The sequence below is a fragment of the Biomphalaria glabrata genome, chromosome 12 (assembly GCF_947242115.1).
Source record: "Biomphalaria glabrata chromosome 12, xgBioGlab47.1, whole genome shotgun sequence".
NCBI lineage: Eukaryota > Metazoa > Mollusca > Gastropoda > Planorbidae > Biomphalaria > Biomphalaria glabrata.
The window spans coordinates 36,163,660-36,184,932 of record NC_074722.1 but is presented as its reverse complement, the minus strand read 5'-3'; the positions used below and the strand labels follow the sequence as shown (position 1 = coordinate 36,184,932).

Genomic DNA, 21,273 nt, shown 5'->3' with positions numbered 1-21,273 from the left:
TATTGTCTCTAATTCAGTCGCAGGCGGTTATCGCAGATCGCTCCGCCTGCCTACAAAAATCAGTGTCTACCAGGCGGTGGTTCTCTCAACCCTTCTGTATGGCTCTGAGACATGGACACTATACAGGAAACATCTAAGACTTCTTGAGCGCTTCCACCAAAGATGCTTGCGCTCCATCATGAACATACGGTGGCAAGACCGTACTACAAACAGCGATGTCCTTGCGAACGCCGGTATGGACAGTATAGATGGACTTCTTTTGGTCCGACAGTTGCGCTGGGCAGGGCACATATCCCGTATGGGAGACGAACGTATGCAAAAGGCAGTCTTTTTTTTTGGTGAGCTAAAGGGTGGTCGACGTAACAGAGGCGCCCCACGGAAACGCTTCAAAGACCAGCTTAGGCGTCAACTTTCCTTGGCTGACACAGAAGAGAGCACCAGGCTGCATGCGGCGTCGGAAGGAGACAGCTGGAAGGTACTCACCAAGGCCGCGGGATACACATTTGAGACCAAAAGAAAATCTGCTGCCGAGGACAAACGTAGATGGCGAAAAGAAAATCTAAATCGGCCGCCTGCGGACAATGTTTATGCTTGCCCTGGATGTAGCAACATATGTAGGTCACAGCTGGGACTGCGCATCCACGGGAAATACTGCATTCCTTACTAATCTTCGGACTCGAAGACTAGCATTATTATTAATTCAGTCACAAGAAGCACTGGTACTTGATTTCCAACATCAATTCGGTCTAACACCAAGCCGTGTTTATGCCATCTTCCATTTAGCTCGAGCCTGTCACTCAAGTCCTGGATTGGATCCCCATGCTAAATGAGATATAGATGGTAAATGTTTTCTTGGAGGTTCAGCGAGTGCCTATTTAAATTATTCCGATAGCGGATTCCAGCGGTGGTTGATTTTGAAACCAATACGATGCCAATGCCCATACATTCTCATCCTATGACCTCAAAACCATTCATTTGAAATTTGTTTCTTTGTTTTCTTGCGGTGGTAGATTTTGAAACCAATACGATGCCAATGCCCATACATTCTCATCCTATGACCTCAAAACCATCCATTTGAAATTTGTTTCTTTGTTTTCTTGCGGTGGTAGATTTTGAAACCAATACGATGCCAATGCCCATACATTCTCATCCTATGACCTCAAAACCATCCATTTGAAATTTGTTTCTTTGTTTTCTTGTGGTGGTAGATTTTGAAACCAGTACGATGCCAATGCCCATACATTCTCATCCCATGACCTCAAAACCATCCATTTGAAATTTGTTTCTTTGTTTTCTTGCGGTGGTAGATTTTGAAACCAATACGATGCCAATGCCCACACGTTCACATCGTATGACCTCAAAACCATCCATTCGAATAAATTTTTTTTTAAAAGGTACGATCTTTACATTGGAATGTCTTTGCATTTAGATTACTCATATTTGTCACACACTAAATTTGTCTTATTGGCTGGGGGACCCACCAAGATGTTCTTGAACCCAGGCCCACCAAGATGTTCTTGAACCCGGGCCCATGGGTACCTTGCTACGCCACTGATCTATATATATATATTTCTTTGCATATGTCAAATTATATATATAGATTTAAAGATTTAGATCGCGATCTATCTAGATTTGTGCAAAATAAAAATTTCAAACAATGACCCCCCTGTGCATAGAATGGGTTACTGCTTGCCATCAGCCAGGAAAACCAACGACTTAACCTTAAATTAGCAAAGTTCAAGTATTATCTTATATTATGACTTATTTAATACAGAAGTTACTTCAAAAAAGAAGATGATTACGTCCTACTCCTTATGCATTTAGTCATGCATATTAACCAATGACTAAAATTCTGCTAATTCACTGGTTTTCCTGGCTGGCTCAGGCAACCCATTCCATGCTCTAATAGCACTACGGAAGAAGGAGCATTTGTACAAATTTGTCATAGCATATGGGACGAGGAGTGTGCCTTTATCTTTGAGTGTTTTTGAGTATTTTATTAGATTTTGTTTTTGTATTTGAAGATTATGGTTCAGTGTTTTATGTAGGGCCTATAATTGCTAATTTACTTTTGAGTAAAGTAGCCGAATTACATGCATGCAATGACTAGATTAACTCATTAAATACGTCGGACGTAATTATCGTTTCCGTTGATGTAACGACTGTAATCTAAAAGACGTTGCCATTAGATAGGCCTACACGATTAGTGACATACAAGCCTATTTCCTAAACGAAAAATCAAAAGTTGCGGACGGCAGAGGTTTTGATCTTATATAATACAAACACCTTAGTAAAAACTGTTTTATAGAGAAAGAAGTTAAATAATATTTTTAGAATCTCTGGAGGAAGTGCATAGATAAAAAAGAAAATTGTATAGAAAAATAAAAATTATTAGTCTGAAACTTTTTAGACTAGGTAGGTCATGGGTTGGAGGAGGATGCTCCCGTCGCCTCAGCGTGGCCCTCCTGTGGAAACGTCCGCCCGGGGAAACGGATAGGCAAAGTACGGTAGCACACATAGCTCTCAGTGAGTTACCACACGTACGGTCGAGAGACTGTACACAGCACGTGGTAGGGATGTAACAAAGGCTCGCTAACCCGTCCAACACCCCACCGATTCGTTCCCCATCGGGGGCCATACGCGCTGTGATGGACCCTCGCACGGGTTCGGTGGGACATAATAGGCATACGAAAGGCCCCCACGCGGCTCGGCCTCCGGCCTCGCACGAGAGGGGGATACTCGTGTGGGGCTCAAGGGGGCCGTGTCCTGCGACATACCGGACGAGAGTACATGATCGTTTCGGATAAGGTGGGATTTCGGACAGAGGGATTGGTGAAGAGCCGATGCCTCATCCTGGCCATGGATAAAATCCTTTCCTTGGTCAAGAGGTCCATAAAAGGGAACCGGAAGTTCTCGGACCTTAAGGACATCTGAAACAGGTCATGGGTTGGTATAGCAGACAAGGGAGATAATTACGCGTTTTCCACTCAAAAGACATAGAAATAAATATAGGTCTGTGTTCTTCGAACAGAAATAAATGAATACATAGGTGTGTGATTGTTCATTTAAAACTAAAACCAGCGTATTTTCAAGAATGTAGCCCTAGTAAATATCTAGATTTATACAATCTAGATTTAGATCTAGACCTTATAACTACGATAATAGAGCACACAATGTATAAAATAAAAAAGGCTATCTATAGAAACATATTGCATAGGTCTATTTCAATCTCCATTTTTAACCAGTTTAATAAAATTAAAATATTATTTCATGTAAACACCTTCATTTCTACTTCCTGTATCTATAACAACCAATAAACATTCTGTAAAAAAAAATAATAATATTGAGTTCCTTTAAGAAAAACATAAACAACAGGTAATGTGTGAAATTTCTACATTACATTTTTCTTATCATTTTTTTGTACATAACAAGCAGATATAAGCACCTTTAATCTGGGTTTTGTCTCATTTTTTGATCACTAGAAAACTAAATCAAGTCAATCTATAATAGAATCCAGATTGAGAGATCTCAATCATACTCAATCACTCAATCATCAATGAAGTTGACTTGATTAGTCTAAAACTAGTCTAAGTCTAGACTAGTCTAGATCTAGATGATAGACCTAGATGCCTAGAACTATATCATATGACATATTATATGAATGATTTTGATATATAATAGGTCTATATTCTATATCTTATTTATATTATCTAATCAAGACAGATTTAGACAATTAAGTCTTTTTAGAATCTAGATCTAGATTCTACTAGTCTAGATCTAGGCATTTTAGACCACACAACACAATCACAAAAGTGAATGAAATAGTCTGACATAGACTATGACAGATCTAGATTCATTTTCAAGTCTAGAACTCTATAATTATAATAATAGTCACTCTATAATACTCAATCTAGTCATGCATTTAATCAATGACTGCTAATGTTAAGTTGTTGGTTTTCCTGGCTGATTCAGACAACTCTTTGTAGTCAACTCCTCTCTTATATTATAGATATAGTCTCTCTCTCTCTTTCTCTCTATATATATAGTCTAGACCAGGGGTGGGAAAATTACAGCCCGCGGGCCATATTCAGCCTGTCGAAGTGTTTTATGCGGCCTGCCGACGCATAAAGAAATCAGGTGTTCCCACACATTACACATATAAAAATGCAAATATGTTTAAATATATAATTTTAAATATCTATAGATCTAGAAATTATTGAAACTTTTGATTCTTATCAATTATCATGAAGAGACTAAAGAAACATTGTCTATAAACGTCATTCTAAAAAGTTTAAAGTAAACGAAGATGATTCTTATTGGCAATATTTCAAAACATTCAGTCAAAGACAAACAGAATCCAGTATTTATTCAATTCTATCAAAAACTGTGTTGAAAGAGCTGGGTTGGCTTGTACAAGATGGCATGTGTAACAACTTATGGAGCTCGTGCTTTGACAAAGAAAAACAGATTTTTTAATAAAATAAAGCATTGAATATCAAATATATTGTTGAAATTGATTTCTCAATGATCTTATTATTGGCACAGTGTCAGCCTTAGGCATACACAAACTGCTTAGGGTCCCCAATTGGTGAGGGCCTTGCACTAACTACGGTCTTATTATTTTAGAGAAGAAATACTGAATCTTGTCCTCAATGTTATTATTGAAGTACAATAGGTTTTTTATAAATTTAATAATTTTACTGTTTTTTTTTAACTATTTTATTTTATTTGAGTCCACCAAATTCACTTTGCCAAGGGCTTCCAATGGCCTTGACTAGCAGTTCCGAGAGAAGTACTTAAAGATCCATATGCTAGGACAAATTTGTACAAATACTCATTCTTCCCTAGTGCTATTAGAGCATGGAATGGGTTGCCTGAGCTAGCCAGAAAAACCAGTGACTTGGCAGAATTTAAGTCATTGGTTAATACGCATGACTAAATGCATGACGCGTAGGACGTAATCATCTTCTTTTTTGAAGTAACGTCTGTATTATATAAGATAAGATAAGATAAGATTTGAAACAAAACATTCCGATGTTTGGTTACACAGTAGTATCCGCTGGCCTAGAAGAATATGGAATCTCAAGGAAGAAATAGTTAGGTTCATTGAAGCACATTGACTGTGACTTTGTTACTAATATTTCTAATGAAGAGGAGTTGAAGACAGACTTCATGTTTATCAATCAAAACATTGCAATGTTTTGTTTGCAAATGAAATGTATGTGCATCTTAAATCTTTTCAAACAAAGTTATTCTATTTCTCGAGCCAGCAAGTGAAATTAGGTTTTATCATTTTCCATAGCTGAAAGGTGAAACTATTTCTAGTGAAATGGTTGAAAGTACAAGACTTATTTGGTTTCCTTAATTGTGGAGTTTGAAAGCAGATTTTAAGAGGTCAAGAAATTGGAACTAGTTTTCAATACCATCAGGTCACCATTTAATGCGGAAGCTGATTTAGCTCCAGATGACATACCTCCAAGCAAATTATGACCTGAAAGAGTAATTCCAGTGAGTTCTTCCACAGAACTTTCATGACTGCCAGAAGCTGTATTCACATACTTAAGAAAACTTTGCTGTGAAGCTGTCACATTATTCGGAAGCTAATTCATGTGAACTCGCTTTATTTTGTTTGTTTGAAAATTATAAAGTGTTAGAACAGGTCGATGCTCACTGACTGTAATTTGACAGCAGTCGCAAGAACAAAACAACTAGTAAGCTAGTTCTACAGTTACAGAACATTATGCACGGATGTTAACAGTTAAATGCTTCACATTAAGTACTATGTACAATTGTACATTTGTGGTGAAATGTAATATAAAAAGACAATAACAAAATTAAAAAAAAAATATTCGTAAAATTAGTTCAAGAAATTAATAACTGTTGTTGTAATTCCTCACTTGGGAGTAAAAAAAAAAAAGTACGCGACCCGCCAGTCCCCAAAATTTTAAAATGCGGCCCTCGGTAGAAAAAGGTTGCCCACCCATCGTCTAGACTAAAGAGTAGCTATCTTTGAATAAAGTAATATAAAAATTCTAGATTTATAACAGGTTCGAGTTTAATCTACCTGGGTATTTTGTTTCTCTGGTACACATCATATCTGGATATGCAACAAATCCACATGAGCTTTCTCAACATCTACACTTTTTTAAGGGAAGTAATTCTAAATTTACTTTACTTTTGCTAGAACTCAGAGGAACTCTCCCACTCAACATGGCCAAGAAAAAGAAGAAGGGATCTAGCAAAAAGTCCATGAGTGATGAGGAGAGAATAGCCTATGAAGAGCAGAAGAGATTTGCTGAAGAGGAAATGAAAAAGAAAAAAGAAGATGTCTTGACACAGTATTTAAAGGTAGGTTTACCTGCAACTGCTTTTCTAAATCTAATTGTGGTGGCTGAGTGGTAAAGCCCTTGACTTCTGAACAGAGGGGTCCCAGGTTCAAATCCTGATGAAGACCCTAATTTTCAGTTTCAAGATCTGTAGGGTGCCTTTGAGTCCACCCAGCTCTAAAGGGTACCTGACAATAGTTGGGAAAAAGTAAAGGTGGTTGGTCATTATGGTGGCCACATAACACCCTGGTTAACCGTGGGCCACAGAAACAGAGGACTTTTACATCATCTGCCCCATAGATCGCAAGGTCTGAAAGGGAAACTTTACTTTACATTTTCTAACCATTTAACATATAGGAAATATAAAAAAATAGCATTACAAGGCAAAAATACAGAATTAAGATTTAGACTGCTTTATTGGTTCTTATTTAGAAATGTGTTGTGATTGAATGGACTTTTTTTTTTCGATTACAAACTAGAACATTCAATAGAAATACCATAAAAACAAAAGAACAGCCTATAACTGTTTCTGTCCCATAAAAACAAAACAATAAACCAAGTGTTTACAGTAAAGTTTTCATTATGATCAATAGCAATTAAATTTATCAGCAAATAGATGGTTTTTTTCACAATTAACTGAACAATGTCAAGGATGCTGAATTGAACTGTTACCAACTAAATAAAGAAGATGTCCCAATGTGTCGCAGTTTTGTCCTTGTATCGATTCTCTAGCTAGTTGCTAGTTTGTTTCTAAATGAGTTTTTAAGTCTTAGAGTGAAAGTCGAATGCTTTCTTTATTTTGAAACCATTGTGTACTACAAAGCTTAGAAGATTGTGTTTTATTCTGCAGTGCTAAAAAGGACTAAGTAATTATCATGTACCTTTTAAAAGGAACAGCCTATCAATCAACACCTCCTTTGTTTGAATACACCAAAAAAAACTCATTGTTGATAGCTGTTCAGCAAGTAATGAAAATCTGTAATATGTACAATGTCATGCTAAAAATACATTTTAAAAAATAGCATCATTCAACTTCAAGCATCACAAAGCACTGCTAGTGAACATGGGTGCACACTGCAATCAGAGAAATACTTTCTGTACAGTCATTAGATGCTTCATTTCACACTAAGTGTTATCTTGCAGGAGAAATCAACTGAAAGAAGAGTTTGCATTTGTTTGTTTTTTTCTGTATGTGATTTGTGACAACTGTTTTACAACCATAGAAACACTAACATAGAAACACTAAGTTGATCTTGTAGTGAAATTAAAATCTAGATTCATTTTATTATTCATCTTATATTTTGTTTATATAGATCTTGCCCCTCTCATCTTATCTATAATCTTATTAAAATACAGATGTTACTTCTTTTCTTCTTCTTCTTCTTCATCGTTCTCATTGTTATGTTGGAGTGTTCATATGACTAGACCAATACATGAGATGAACTGCGCAGTGGTTTCCAAATCAGGGAGCTCTCCATATAGTTTTCTTTCTATTGGGGTGATTTGGGGCCAATGTCTTATACGGGCCTCTTGGTAGAGAGAGCAGTTTTGGAGGATGTGGTCGGCATTTTCTGGTGATACTCCACATGGGCAGATTTCACTGGTTCCAATTTTGAGCTTCCGGAACATGTGTTGTCGCATTCTGCTGTGTCCGGTCCTGAGTCGAAAGATTAGACGTTGGTCTTGTCGGGATAGCTTATAGTAAGCATCATCTTTCTTGTAGATGTTACTTCAATAGAGAAGATAATTACATCCTACACATTTCTTGTGTGAATCTAGCCATGCATGTGTCTTTAACTCTCCTAAGTCATTGCTTTTCCTGTCTGATTCAAGCAGCCCATTCCATGCTCTTACTGCACAAGGGAAGAAGGAGCACTTATATGAATTTGTAATATCATATGGAATAAGAAATGTGCATTTGGGCCCCGTTAAGAAAATTGAATGGTTTGCCTGAACCAGAGAGGAACATCAACAACTTAGCAGAGTTTAAGTCACTGATCAACATGCATGACTAGATTATGAAATGCATAGGACATAATTATCTTCTCTTTTAATGTATCATCTGTAATCCATAAAATAACTAAATTAATAGGCTGCAGCTGGGCCACCTGAAATGCTACAATCTTTATCAATCATTGAACTTGAATACAATCTCATTACTATAGTAGACTTTAATTTCCCCGTCCATTAGTTAAGCATCAAACATGATCCTTTGACCATCTCTCTCCGTTCTTCTCTATTGTTTATAAGTGGTGTAAATTCTTTATTACTAGTGCAGCTAGAACGATGCATAAGGAAATTGTGCTAAGCAAAGGATATTCTAGTTAGAATTAAATTGTTTTAACTTTATTCTGCTATGAAATTCTACAATGTTATTTCTAATGATTAAGTTTGTTTGTCCAATACACAGAGTGACTGACCTAACTCTAGCAAACAGATGTATTTCTTGATTCACATGCAGTTATTGTGATCTTTGAACCCCAAAAAATAAAATAAATTATTCAGTTTTGACTACATGTTACAGTAATTATTATATATTCCATGGCTGCTTGGTCATTTGGTATGCGCTACTATCACGATGGTCAGAGTTTGAACCCTGCCTGCTGCCATCCCCTGCTATCTTGCAGGAGGTTTTGGCAAGGACTTGATAATATTCTTCTCATTTTATTTCCCCTTTGTGCTTTTAATTCCTTAAATACTTCAAGTAGCTGCATGCATTTTTTTTTCAGTAGTTTAAATTAGAAGGTATCTAAATTAAGCCACAATGCCGAAGAAAAAAAGAAGGGATTCCACCGAAGGAATGACTGAGGAGGAGAAAGCTGCTTACGAGGAGATGAAAAGATTTGCAGAAGAAGAATTGCAAAGAAAAAGGGAGATAATATTGAGAAAATATATGAAGGTACAGCAGACATGCTGGCCAGAGTTCTTTTTATTGTGAATGGTTTATTTCATTGTTAGATTATATATTTTTTGTTTACCCTTTCCTTTAAAGACACTTGTTGAAAATATTTTCAGAAATAAAGTTTCATTTACATTTATTTATAAACACCTTAGCCAAGTTTGAAAAAAAAAGAGACTGCGCTATATTTTGAAATGACTCTTACTGGACATCCATATAAATTTGGCTGGTAAAGCTGACCAGAAGAAAATATGTTTCTTTTTATTTGTTGTCATTTCGGTCTTGATAAATGAGGCGACAACTATTAAAACATTTTAAATAAACTGTAAGCCGCAGTATTGTTTTATAGATGACCTTTTGAGTTATTTTAATATCACTGTGATAATACAATCTCTTTTGAATTTCTATAGAAAGTGAAACATTTCTACATAAATCTATAACAAATATTATGGTGTAAATCGGGAAATATGTTAAATTTTTTTGTTGACATTCAAAGCAATACTGAAAAATTCGAAGACCTACTTTGTTTCCAATCTTGCTAACAAAAATTAAAATTAACTTATCACATTTATTAACAGATGAAAAGAGGTTGTGTCATGAACATTGACAATATATTATAAGAAACTTTTTTCAAAGATAAAGCTACCCTTAAAATTGACTTTTTTATATGTTTTTTCTTCTAAAATTAATGTTGAGTTTTGTTTTCTTAATATTTTATACTTTATATTTAATAATTTTTTCAAGTTTTCTAATTGCTTTTCTTTTTCTTTCCTTTTATTGTCTAGTACATTCTAAGTTATCTCCCTGAACATTCTTTAATGTATATATAGTTTATGAGCATGGTTCAGAGAGTTATTTATGCTTATCAATAGCCGGGTTCGAATCCTGGTGAGGACTGGGATTTTTAATTTTCAGGATTTTTGGGCGTCTCTGAGTCCACCCAGCTCTAATGGGTACCGGACATTAATGGGAAAAAGTAAAGGCGGTTGGTTGTTGTGCTGGCCACTGTTGGTCAAATATACAGATGACCTTTACATCATCTGCCCTATAGACCACAAGGTTTGAAAGAGAAACTTAACTTTTTTTTTATCAATAGCTTTATTGAAAGGCACAATTAAAGAAACAACTTTGTGATAATACAACTTGTCATTAATTTACTAATTATAATTTTATTATTATTTATGGATATTTCATTAAATACAAAAGATTAAAAACATAATAATAGTAATAAGATCTTTATTATTCTTGAGGAAATTCGCTTTACGATTTGTGCATTACATATAGCAAAGCATTACAAAATGATTGCATGTAGCACTGCGTTAAAAAAAGAAATTTCACTCTTTGAATGCACTCCCATTGTTTTAGGACAAACTCGCTAAGGAGGAGAAAGCTACCAACTATAACTTGCACAAACTGAACCATCAGTGGCGTACAATCATGAGAGAAGCAAAGTCTAAAGAGCTCAAGAAAGACATTGAAATTATGAGCCAGACCTTTGAGCGAGTCATCGATAGGAAGGACGCTGTCATCAAGTCTCTCATGGTGGACATAGCCGAGGCTGAGGAGCAGTACGCCATGGCTTTGCGAAGTCACATACAGAATTCAGATAATCTTTTGGGTAAGTGAACATGTATCATAATGGCACAACTTGTTTCGTAGCGTCGAGAAGTGGGTCGCCTGATAAGACAAATGTTTAGAGTCAAGTTAAGAGTTTCTGAGTAGGCTTTTGCTGTAAGGGTTAAGTTTTTAGTGATCATTTTTCAACAATTTCTTGATATCAGCTGACTATTTATATTTTAATTTAAACATTTTTTATCTATAAACATTTTTAAGAATCCTTTTTATAAATCTGTATTTAAATATAAATAAGTATTGCCCTTCCCCCCCACCCCCCCCCCCCCCCCCCCAAGGCTTAATTCCTCAATCAAATTGGTACATATAAAAGAAAAAAAATTAAGAAAAAATTTTGTAAAGGCTAAATATTCTTCACCCCCCACCCCGCACAGAAAAAGAAAAGAAAATTAAATATCTTTTTTTTTCTGAAACAAGTAAAAATATCAATAAAATTTATTCAAATGAATTTTAAAAATACAAATAGAAATATGAATTTCACCAGTCAGTTAATTGTGGGTTGTGGTGGCCATATATGGGGTGTGATGGCTGCATAGTAGAATACTTGGCCTCTGAACTTGAGTTAAAATCAGGTAAAGACTGTGATTGTGATTTTCAGGATGCTCCCGAGTCACCAAAATCATTGACCATAGAAGTAAATGAGCTTGGCATTATCTACCACATAGATTTGCAAGGTTTCATAGGGGGTACCTTTACTTCATTTTAACTGTGGTGGCCATGTGGATTCTCTAGTTCAGCGGTTCTCAACCTTTTAAGCTCGGCGACCCCTTTTTACAATCCCCTACTCTGCTGTGACCCCCCCCCTTTGCTCACATTCACAGCAATAGAAAAATAGACAAAACATTCCATTTTTTCAATGGTCATTGGCGACTCCTGGCAAATCGTCAATCGACCCCAAAGGGGGTCAGGACCCACAGGTTGAGAACCCCTGCTCTAGTTCAAAATCCAATTTAAGCTGGGATTCTCAAATTACCATGTTATGATACTAGTTTGTCCTTCAGTTTGGAAAAAGGAACTAAGTTCTTGTATTATGACATCCTTGCGTAACAACTGAAGTTGATATCACCCATCCCATCATTCCATTTGTATTAAAGGGACAATAAGTATACTTAGAGTGGCTTAACTTATTGTTGAAATAAACTTCATATTCTCACGCTTATTTTCCTTATATAACCTGCACACAAGTATACCCCGCAAAAATTGCAAAATAAGTAAAAACGAATTCATACAACCCGCACACTTATATACCATACAACCCACACACTTATATACCATACGACCCGCACACTTATATACCATACAACCCGCACACTTAGATACCATACAACCCGCACACTTATATACCATACAACCAGCACACTTATATACCATACAACCCGCACACTTAAATACCCCGCATTGGCAAAGCATGGCTTGCTGTAAACTACCGGTTAACATAAAGTTGTTGCTCATCAGATGTCTTTCCTTCTAGACACAATCATGCTCCAGTTGCTTAAACAAACCATACATAGAGTGCAACCCTCATGTGAAATACGAGCCTATGGTCGTGTCTGTAGTATGTTTCCACAGAAAGTCATTGACCTAGTTAACTAGTATATCCATAGTTTCTGTTATGCTATGATAATGAGTAAAATAAATTTTGTAAAACCTGCAGCTTTGTATACCCTGCACAGCTGCCATTCATTTGTAAAAACGTGTATAACCCACGGGTTTTATGCATGAAAATACAGTATGCTTAAAAGTCTTTATCATTTTACAACAGAGTTACAAAAAACCAGACTGGACACTTTAATCAGAGAGTACTACTACGAGCTTGAAATTATCTGTGAAGAGTTTGATCTGGAGAGGAAAATGTTGGAGGAACAGCACAATATGGAGATGAACGACATAGCGGACATTTTGTTTGCTATGGATCAGAACTACCAGGAGAGAGAGAATGAAGCCATGGCGGAGTTTCAGTCACTAAGGGATGAGATTAAAAATAAGGTAAGAATCCTGACAGCATATGTCTACATTAGTATAATGTCTTCTCATTGGCCAAATGTAAACTTAAATATTTGGGATACTACAACATTGGTCCAATCGATCCTGTCACAAACACGCGTCTGTATGTTTGTTTTAATGTTTGATATGTTTTGGATTTTCCTTCAGAGTTGAAGATAATCTACTTTTTAGCCCAAACCTCCTGCAAGATGACAGGAGATGGCAGCGAGGAGGGTATGAAATCAGGGACCATTGAGATGACCACGCGAATACCGCATAAACAGGCAGCTATATGTTGCTTTGAAATAGTTATACTGGGGCATCTGTCTAGGGGTTGGATTGCTAGCGAGTATATTAAAAACCTCAGTCCAGTTTTTTTTGTAAATGTTAAGTTAGTGAGACATAATGTGGAAATGTTTTATATTTTAGAACAAAGCAAATTACACTTTCAAGTTTCAAGTGTCATTCAAGCACTGAATGGGTTGCTTTAACTAGCTAAAAAAAAATTAGCAGAAAAAATAATTGGCACAATTTAAGTTTTAAATGATTAAAGTATCATAAGTATTTGTAGCATAAACATATATATGGCTTTAAAAATTTGTAATTTAGAAGATAAAATATTAGTTAAACTGCATGGAGCAGTCAAAAAGTTAAAACTTAAAACTATTTTCTACAAGAGTTTGTTTGTTTTACCAGAATTCATATTCATCATTAATCTGTATGGAAGTTTACTATTCATTGTATGCTTTTAAAATAAACGAAAAATATACAGGGAGAAATTAATTGCATTTTACACTGGTATAAAAAAGTTAAGACTTTTGGTATTCAGTTATCTCCCTTGTGTAGAAATGGCACTGACCTATTAATTTTTGCTGCTTTCTTGTCTAGAACCTTGAGGAAAAGCATGCTCTGAGAATAAACCTAGAGTCCAAAGTGGAGGAGCTGTGGATCCAGTTTAAGCAGGCTCTGCAGAACTACAATGACACCAACGAGGAGAGGAAAGTCACTTTTGAAAACTTGAAGATTAAAGATGAGAAAAGTGCCAAAGAGATTGAGATGCAAATGAAGAGGCTCCAGAATATATCAGTGAGTTGAACTGTTTTGTATGCACACACTTTCTATATATATATATATCAGTGAGTTGAACTGTTTTGTATGCTCAAACTTTCTGTCATTTGTTATTCTGATGTTATTGACGGAAATGTCAGCAATAATTACAGAGAATATTGTTAAAACAGAACTATGTATTTTGTTTCTATCTGTAGGAGAATATTGTTTAAACAGACCTATGTATTTTGTTTCTATCTGTAGGAGAATATTGCCTCTTTGAGAGCCAAACTTTCTGCCAACGCCAAAGAGAGTGAGGAGAAAAACAAACTCTTAAGAGAGGTAACTGAAACATTGATGTCAATGTTACATTAAATCTTATCTTATCTTATCTTCTTATATATTACAGACATTACTTTAAAAAAGAAGATAATTACATCTTACGCATTTCATGTGTCAATCTAGACATGCATGTTAATCTATGACTTAAACTCTGCCAAGTCGTTGGTTTTCCTGGTGATTCAGGCACCCCATTCCATTGTCTAATGGCACTAGGGAAGAAGGAGCACTTGTATGAATTCATTTTAGCGTATGGAATAAGAAATGTGCCTCTATCTTTGTGTCTTTCTGAGTATTTCATTAGTTGATTTTTTCTATTTGTAAATTATGGTTCAGTGTTTTATGCATAATTGCTACTTTATTTTTTATTCTTCTGTCCTGAAGTGTCTCTAAGTTGAGTGATTTTACTAATGGTGTTACTCTAATCACAACAGAAGCAGAAAGAAGGGTTAAAATGCAATGGCGCCTGGTGATTTTATATGCCCAACCTGTGATCGCAGCTGTGTATCAAGGATTGGCCTCTTTAGTCACACAAGAAGTTGCAAAGGGAAAAGATCGTCTCACGAGACGTAAAATGCCACAGAAAAAAATGCCACAGAGTTACTCTAATCACATTTGAATATTCATTTGTTATGAATCTGACTGCTCTGTTTTGTTTTTGTTTCTTTATGTTTTCTTGAGTCAAGGGATCTATTGGCCTAACTCAAGTTAAATAGCAATTTAGTATTATGCTTTTGTTAGATTTGTGAAACTCTTATGCCCTTACCACATACATTTCAGGGGTTGGCATAGACTATTACAGTGTATTATGATTACACTTAGATCCTGTTTGGTTCAATGGGCAACAAATTAGATCATTGCACTTCAGCCTTTTTCCATCTGGTGTCTACAGTTTTTTTAATTTCCATGAATGTTGAATGTTCCATGAAATCGTAGACTTAGATCCTCCTATACTGTTTGGTGTGATAGGCAGCTAGTTATCTCTATCAAGATTGGTCGCCAGCTTTTCTCATCTGGATGGTGTCTACAGTTTGTCAATCTTCTATGAATGTGAAGATTATTTTGTGTCAAAGTAGCAAAGCAAAACACTTAGCATTTGCACTGAGAGTCTGAAGTTCAAATCCTAGCTGTCACAAAGTTTGTGTTCCATTACTTCTAAAACATTGTATTATTATTTATATTATTATTAATCTGAGGACCAACTAAATGAAGGGAATAATAAAAAAAAAAAAGCACATACAGTGATATAATGACCGGTGTTTGTTAGTTACAATAAGCTAGGTAGACATATAAGCAAAGCTAACATTATAAGCCAGCTTTATAAATGAATTCTACAAAAACCTAACACACAACATTAAACTATTAACTCTATTACCAAGGGAAATAATTCTAAATGGCTGTTACATATTTTTTGCAATCTCAACAGGTGCCCAATGCTATAATTTGATAATTTGATTAGGTGTGGGCTGGTGGGAAATTAGTTGGATTGCTGGGGTAGTTAGAAATTCATCACATAAGATATTCTACATTATAATTTAATTAAAAACTTAAAAAGGCTTCATTAGAATTTTCTTGTCACAAATAATTATAGCTAGAGTTCAGATTCAAAAGTCAGTTTGCTTACGCAACTTCTCATGAAAAAAGAAAATTAATGTTAGTCTCTTGGCTACTGATATACCCAACACACAAAGAAGCTCTGAGCTACAATTGAAACTATTTATTTAAATGTTTTGTGGAGCTTACAGCATCTTTGAATGGCGCAGTCTCTGCCTTCCTTTATGACCAACACTTTAGCTACCATTCATCCAAAATAACTGTAGTATAAGTTTTTATTGTAAGTCACTGACACAGATAATTGAAACAAATTATATATCTGATCATCTGGAGAAAGACTAACTTTTCTTAAGGATGTGACCTTAGCATAGATTAATAGTAATTTCAATGTTGGTTATATTCTAGCTGGAAGATGAAGAGGATGTGTTCACAAAAGAGGTAGATCTGTTTGTTACGTCACTTGTTTCCTTTGAAAATTGGTTCGAGAATTAACCTAATTATCCTTCCCATTTTGTTTCGCGTTGCATTTCTCTGGTTTCTAAAAATTATCAGTTTGTTCCTTTTTATTTTACACTCCAAGTTTTTCTTTTTCTTTCTAGCCTCATTTTCTCTTTTTGTTTTGTTTTTATTCCATAACAAAAAGAATGACCACATTTGCACATTAATATTTTATTAATATATTGTTTGATGACATAAGAATGAAATGTACATTATATTAATATCATGAATTTGATACTGTAAACTGAACATTCTTTATGAGAATTCCTTTTTTTAAAATCAGTGGAATAGAAAAAAAAAATGTTTTGTTCCTTTTTATTTCAGGAAAGAGAAAAAATGCTGCGTCACTTCCATGAACTTAAAGCGCAGATGAATAAAGTTCGGGAGATTGAGCGTGACAAGCTGACTAAGATAACGCTGGAAAGCAATGCAGCCATCAAGGAAATCAAAAGACAGAAGGAGAAGGTAAGTCAAAACAACAAATGGTTAGGACTCAGTTCACTCTTTCAAAAGCAGAATGTAATCCATGATATTAATTTAAAGTTACAAATATTCTACACACAGATAGGCAATAAGATTGATACCTGGTCATGTGATATACGCTCTGGACTGTCATTTCAATGGTCCTGGGTTCGAAACCTACCCGCCAACATCCTTGGCCATCCTGTGGGAGGTTTGGGAACATTTGAAATATGTGAAACAAAAAAAACATCTGCAGGTCATACAAAACTAAATTTTATAGATGTTAAATTAATCTACTGACTTTTAGTGGTATCAGTCATAAAATAGTATTGCCAATGGAGGTCATTGATACTGAATTAGGTGACATCTAACGAGAGTGTTAAGTGTCAAGCTCAATGACAAAATATATCAAGTACCCATTACAATTGGCAGGACTCTGTAGCATCCTGAAAATTGTGAAATTTAAAATCTAATTCTTCACCAGGACCTTGAGATCCCTCAGTTCTGAAATCAAATACTTTACCACCATGCCCTGTTTTAGCTAAGAGTAAATTACTTTTTTTGTATTTATTTGTACAATCAGGGGGAGTTGATTCTGAGGCTATCAGAAATGTGTAGAAAGCTTGAGACAGAAGAAGAAAAAGTTCTTCCCTTTTATGCTTCATCCCTGACTAAAGAAGAAGAAGAAGATGTAAATGCTGCAGTCCTGGAACCTCCGTCAGAACCAATGGCTAAGGTAATTGGGATGGTTTTATTTTGAGACTTGAGATATTTTATTTTTTTAATTTACAAAGCTTATATCAACTCGCTCTGTCTGTCGATCTGTCTGGTAAAAGGTTTCTCTTATTTCCCATTCTCTGATCAAATTAAAGCTTCGCACTATTATTCATTGAACATGACAAGACATGGATCGATAAAATAAAATTAACAAAATTATTGGGGATTAACTATTTTGTTTGATATAAAAAAAAAGTGGAATAAATGCTACTTAACCAGATGTGTATGTAAATATGGATTTAATTCCTTTATTACGTTCTGACATGCTTTTTCTCTTACTTTCCATTCTCGGATCTAGCTGAACTTTTGCTTAATTATTAAGTTGATGACAATACATGCATCAATCCAAAAATTTAAGCAATTGGTTTATCATTTAGTACTAATTAATTAATTTCCAATTATATAGCAGAAAAGGAGCTAAACTCTGTATTTTTCAGTACATAGCAGTAATTAACAGTTCTTTTCCTTTGATTAGCTTTGTTTTAAAAAGTTTTTTTTTCTGTTGCTTGTTTTATGCTAGTTTTTGTTGTCTCTTAAAGTAATGCATATATCTTTAAGTACTTTTAGTACTATAAAGTCAATCCTATGAACAATCAATCCCACCCGATGATGAACAAATTGAATATGTTAACTATGTAACCAGGCAGCTTGACCAAAAGTATGATGTGATTGATAGTCTCAGTTAACTATAGTGTACCTCCAATGAGCTTACAATAAACGATGTACTGTTAATGAATTGCTATATCTTGCCTTGTCTTCCATTTATAGTCACCCTGAAATAATTTTTTAGATCTTGACCCTTCTTTCAAATATTATCTGGAATGGATCTCATTCACCAATCGTAAACAAACAACATTTAGTCACGTGATCTTATTGATAAAACAATGAAAAAAACTGTCAAATGACAACCCTCATGAATTAAACATGAGATCGTAAATTATATAGAAGAGATAGAGCACCACATGGCTAAATGTTGTTTGTTTACGATTGGTGAATGAGGTCCATTTGTTTTCCCTGCTGGTCAGCACACATGATTACAGTCGAGCATGAGGGTGATATTATTGAAGTTTAAGTAATTGCTTAAACCAAATTACCAGCAAACAGCTAACATACACAATTGATTGGGAAGCATGGTCGAGAGACTAAGTACGCTTGAACTTGGCTTGGCTACCTATGAAGTGGGGCAGAGTTGTGTTTACTGAGCGCCTACAGGCAGCAGGGAAAACCTTCTCCCAGATACCCTCTCCCCCCCACTGGTCCACAAATGAGATTGGACCATATATATAAAAGCTATAATTATTATTATTTCTATTCCGTATTACCTGCAGAAACTTTTCCAAATCTAACTCCTGTTCTCCCCTACCTAGGCATTACAAATGTGAAGCTAACAGAAAGTTTATGTTTTGGGAGTCTATTGAGTTGCTGCTAGGTGGAGATGTCCAATTGGAGGGTCCATGGTTCATGTCCTGGTCAGGACTGTCCTTTCTTTCAATGCATTTCATCATTTTCTCTCATTAAAAATTTGGTCCCTAGTGCGGCATTTATATATGTATTTAATATGTAATATGTATGCTCCCTAGGCGATGCATGAGTATGCATCTCTTGATGTACCCGGCTATTTAATATGTAATATGTATGCTCCATAGGCGATGCATGAGTATATATCTTTTGATGTATTTAATATGTAATATGTATGCTCCCTAGGCGAGGCATGAATATGCATCTCTTGATGTATTTAATATGTCATATGTATGCTCCCTAGGCAATACATGAGTATGCATATCTTGATGTATTTAATATGTCATATGTATGCTCCCTAGGCGATGCATGAGTATGCATCTCTTGATGTATTTAATATGTCATATGTATGCTCCCTAGGCAATGCATGAGTATTCATCTCTTGATGTATTTAATATGTCATATGTATGCTCCCTAGGCGATGCATGAGTATGCATATCTTGATGTATTTAATATGTCATATGTATGCTCCCTAGGCCATGCATGAGTATGCATCTCTTGAAAACTTCTGGAAAAGATACAACAAAGTGCTCCTGGACAAACTTGCCTTGGAGAAGGAGAAACAGAGCCTCGGCTTAGAGAACCAGCAGCTGAGGATGCTCCTCAAACAATATTTGGATGGTATCTCAGTTAACGATGAAATCTTGAGCCAAGTCAACCCACTGTTTGTAGTCAACAATAAGAGCAACCTTAAGTAAGTATTTTCTATGTTCTAATGGGTGAACAATCCTGGGTTGAAAAGATCAGGGTTTATATCATAATATTTATAACTGTAACTGTAGGTTTTGAAGATACAGCAGACATATTGGTTGTATGTGGGATAAAGAAGAAAACCTGGGCCTATGTCATAAATCAATTTAAATCTTATATATATATATATAGTTCGTCCATCGTGGTTCGATAATGACCACTTTGTCATCCAGGGGGCTGAGGGCTTTGCACTGGGGCTTTATGCCTCCTCATGTGGCTGGTGAGACCTATGTGAGCTCGGAATGTTCGGCCGCACACTGGGCAGGTTATTTCAGCTGGAGCTAGTGTCGTTTGCCTTGCTTTTCTTTTCTTCTGCCAGCGTTATAAATCTTATAAAGAAATGCTGTTTTAAACAATTATTCATTTTTTGTTGGAATAAGTCAGCTTAAGCTGTAGACTTCATTCAACAGCCAATCTGCTCCCACTTAATCCATGGCACCAATTGTTTCATTTTCTTAAATGAAGTTGGGTTTCTCTACAAATACATTTTTTGTGTGTAAAGTGAGCCATTCTGAAATAAGTTATAAATTAAAAACTACAAATGATGTCAACTTAAATTTATTTATTCCATTTAGACTGCATGTACCAGTGACAGACCCTAGAGTCAGACGGCCAGCCCCGGCTACTGTTATTGAAGCTGCCCATGCAGTCAAGCACATAATGTTTTAGTTTGGTCGATGATCAAAGACCACTACTAATGAATGTACAAGCTACTCTCGACTGGACAATGATTGAACTAAACTATGTCCTCTCCAACGTTTGTTATCTCCAAGTGACAACTTGAAATGACTTTTAAAACAATTTGAGAATGTGATCATTTAAATATTATAAGAAATAGTTTTGTTTTAATGCTGAGTTGGAATTTCTTAAAGCATTCAAGAACCAAGGTGTGAACTCTTCAATGTTGAAACAAGTCAATCAACAATGTATTCAGTATTTGTAAGGTGGTAGCAGGAAATAAAGACAGTGCTCATCAACTCTTTTTGTTCAATAAAATATTTGTATACTAGGAATTGTTTTATTCATTAACAGAAGTTTTTAATTTTGTTAATCCTATGAGCACTGTACTGCAGGCAACCTGATTATACTAGACACTTCTTTTCTCTGTTAATATTTCATGTGATCTGTTTTCCCTAGACAAGCTTTACAGCTTGAAACTACAAAAGATTTTGGCTAATTTATACAGTGCAACAATGCAAAGTATGCTGAGCAGGCAATAACTTGATGCTTGAACAAACGTATAAAAGGAGTGTCAAAATCCACACACACGACACTACCAAATTTAAATGAACTTTTTAAAGAAAAATGTCTCTACCTTATTTAAATAAACTTTTTAAACAAAAATGTCGCTACCATATTTAAATGAACATTTTAAACAAAAATGTCTCTACCATATTTAAATAAACTTTTTAAACAAAAATGTCGCTACCATATTTAAATGAACTTTTTAATCAAAAATGTCTCTACCATATTTAAATGAACTTTTTA

The 21,273-nt window shown here is 35.3% G+C and overlaps 1 protein-coding gene across 4 annotated transcripts; it reads left to right on the top strand.

Moving 5' to 3' along the window:
- The first annotated feature begins 3,085 nt into the window (after positions 1–3,085).
- Positions 3,086–20,762, top strand: LOC106071139 (dynein regulatory complex subunit 2-like). 4 transcript variants are annotated; one of them, XM_056006327.1, is made up of 11 exons: positions 3,086–3,375; positions 6,185–6,348; positions 10,591–10,843; positions 12,620–12,843; positions 13,729–13,926; positions 14,152–14,229; positions 16,186–16,218; positions 16,603–16,743; positions 17,324–17,476; positions 19,512–19,729; positions 20,361–20,762. In XM_056006327.1, exons 2-11 carry the CDS (start codon positions 6,211–6,213, stop codon positions 20,452–20,454), a joined length of 1,530 nt encoding a protein of 509 aa, XP_055862302.1. In that variant the 5' UTR covers positions 3,086–3,375; positions 6,185–6,210; the 3' UTR covers positions 20,455–20,762. The 4 variants fall into 4 exon arrangements, with proteins under 4 accessions (XP_055862302.1, XP_055862305.1, XP_055862304.1 ...); XM_056006329.1 differs by lacking the exon at positions 3,086–3,375 and adding an exon at positions 9,056–9,225 and having other exon boundaries at positions 6,208–6,348; XM_056006328.1 differs by lacking the exons at positions 3,086–3,375; positions 6,185–6,348 and adding exons at positions 7,385–7,514; positions 9,056–9,225.
- Positions 20,763–21,273: the final 511 nt, after the last annotated feature.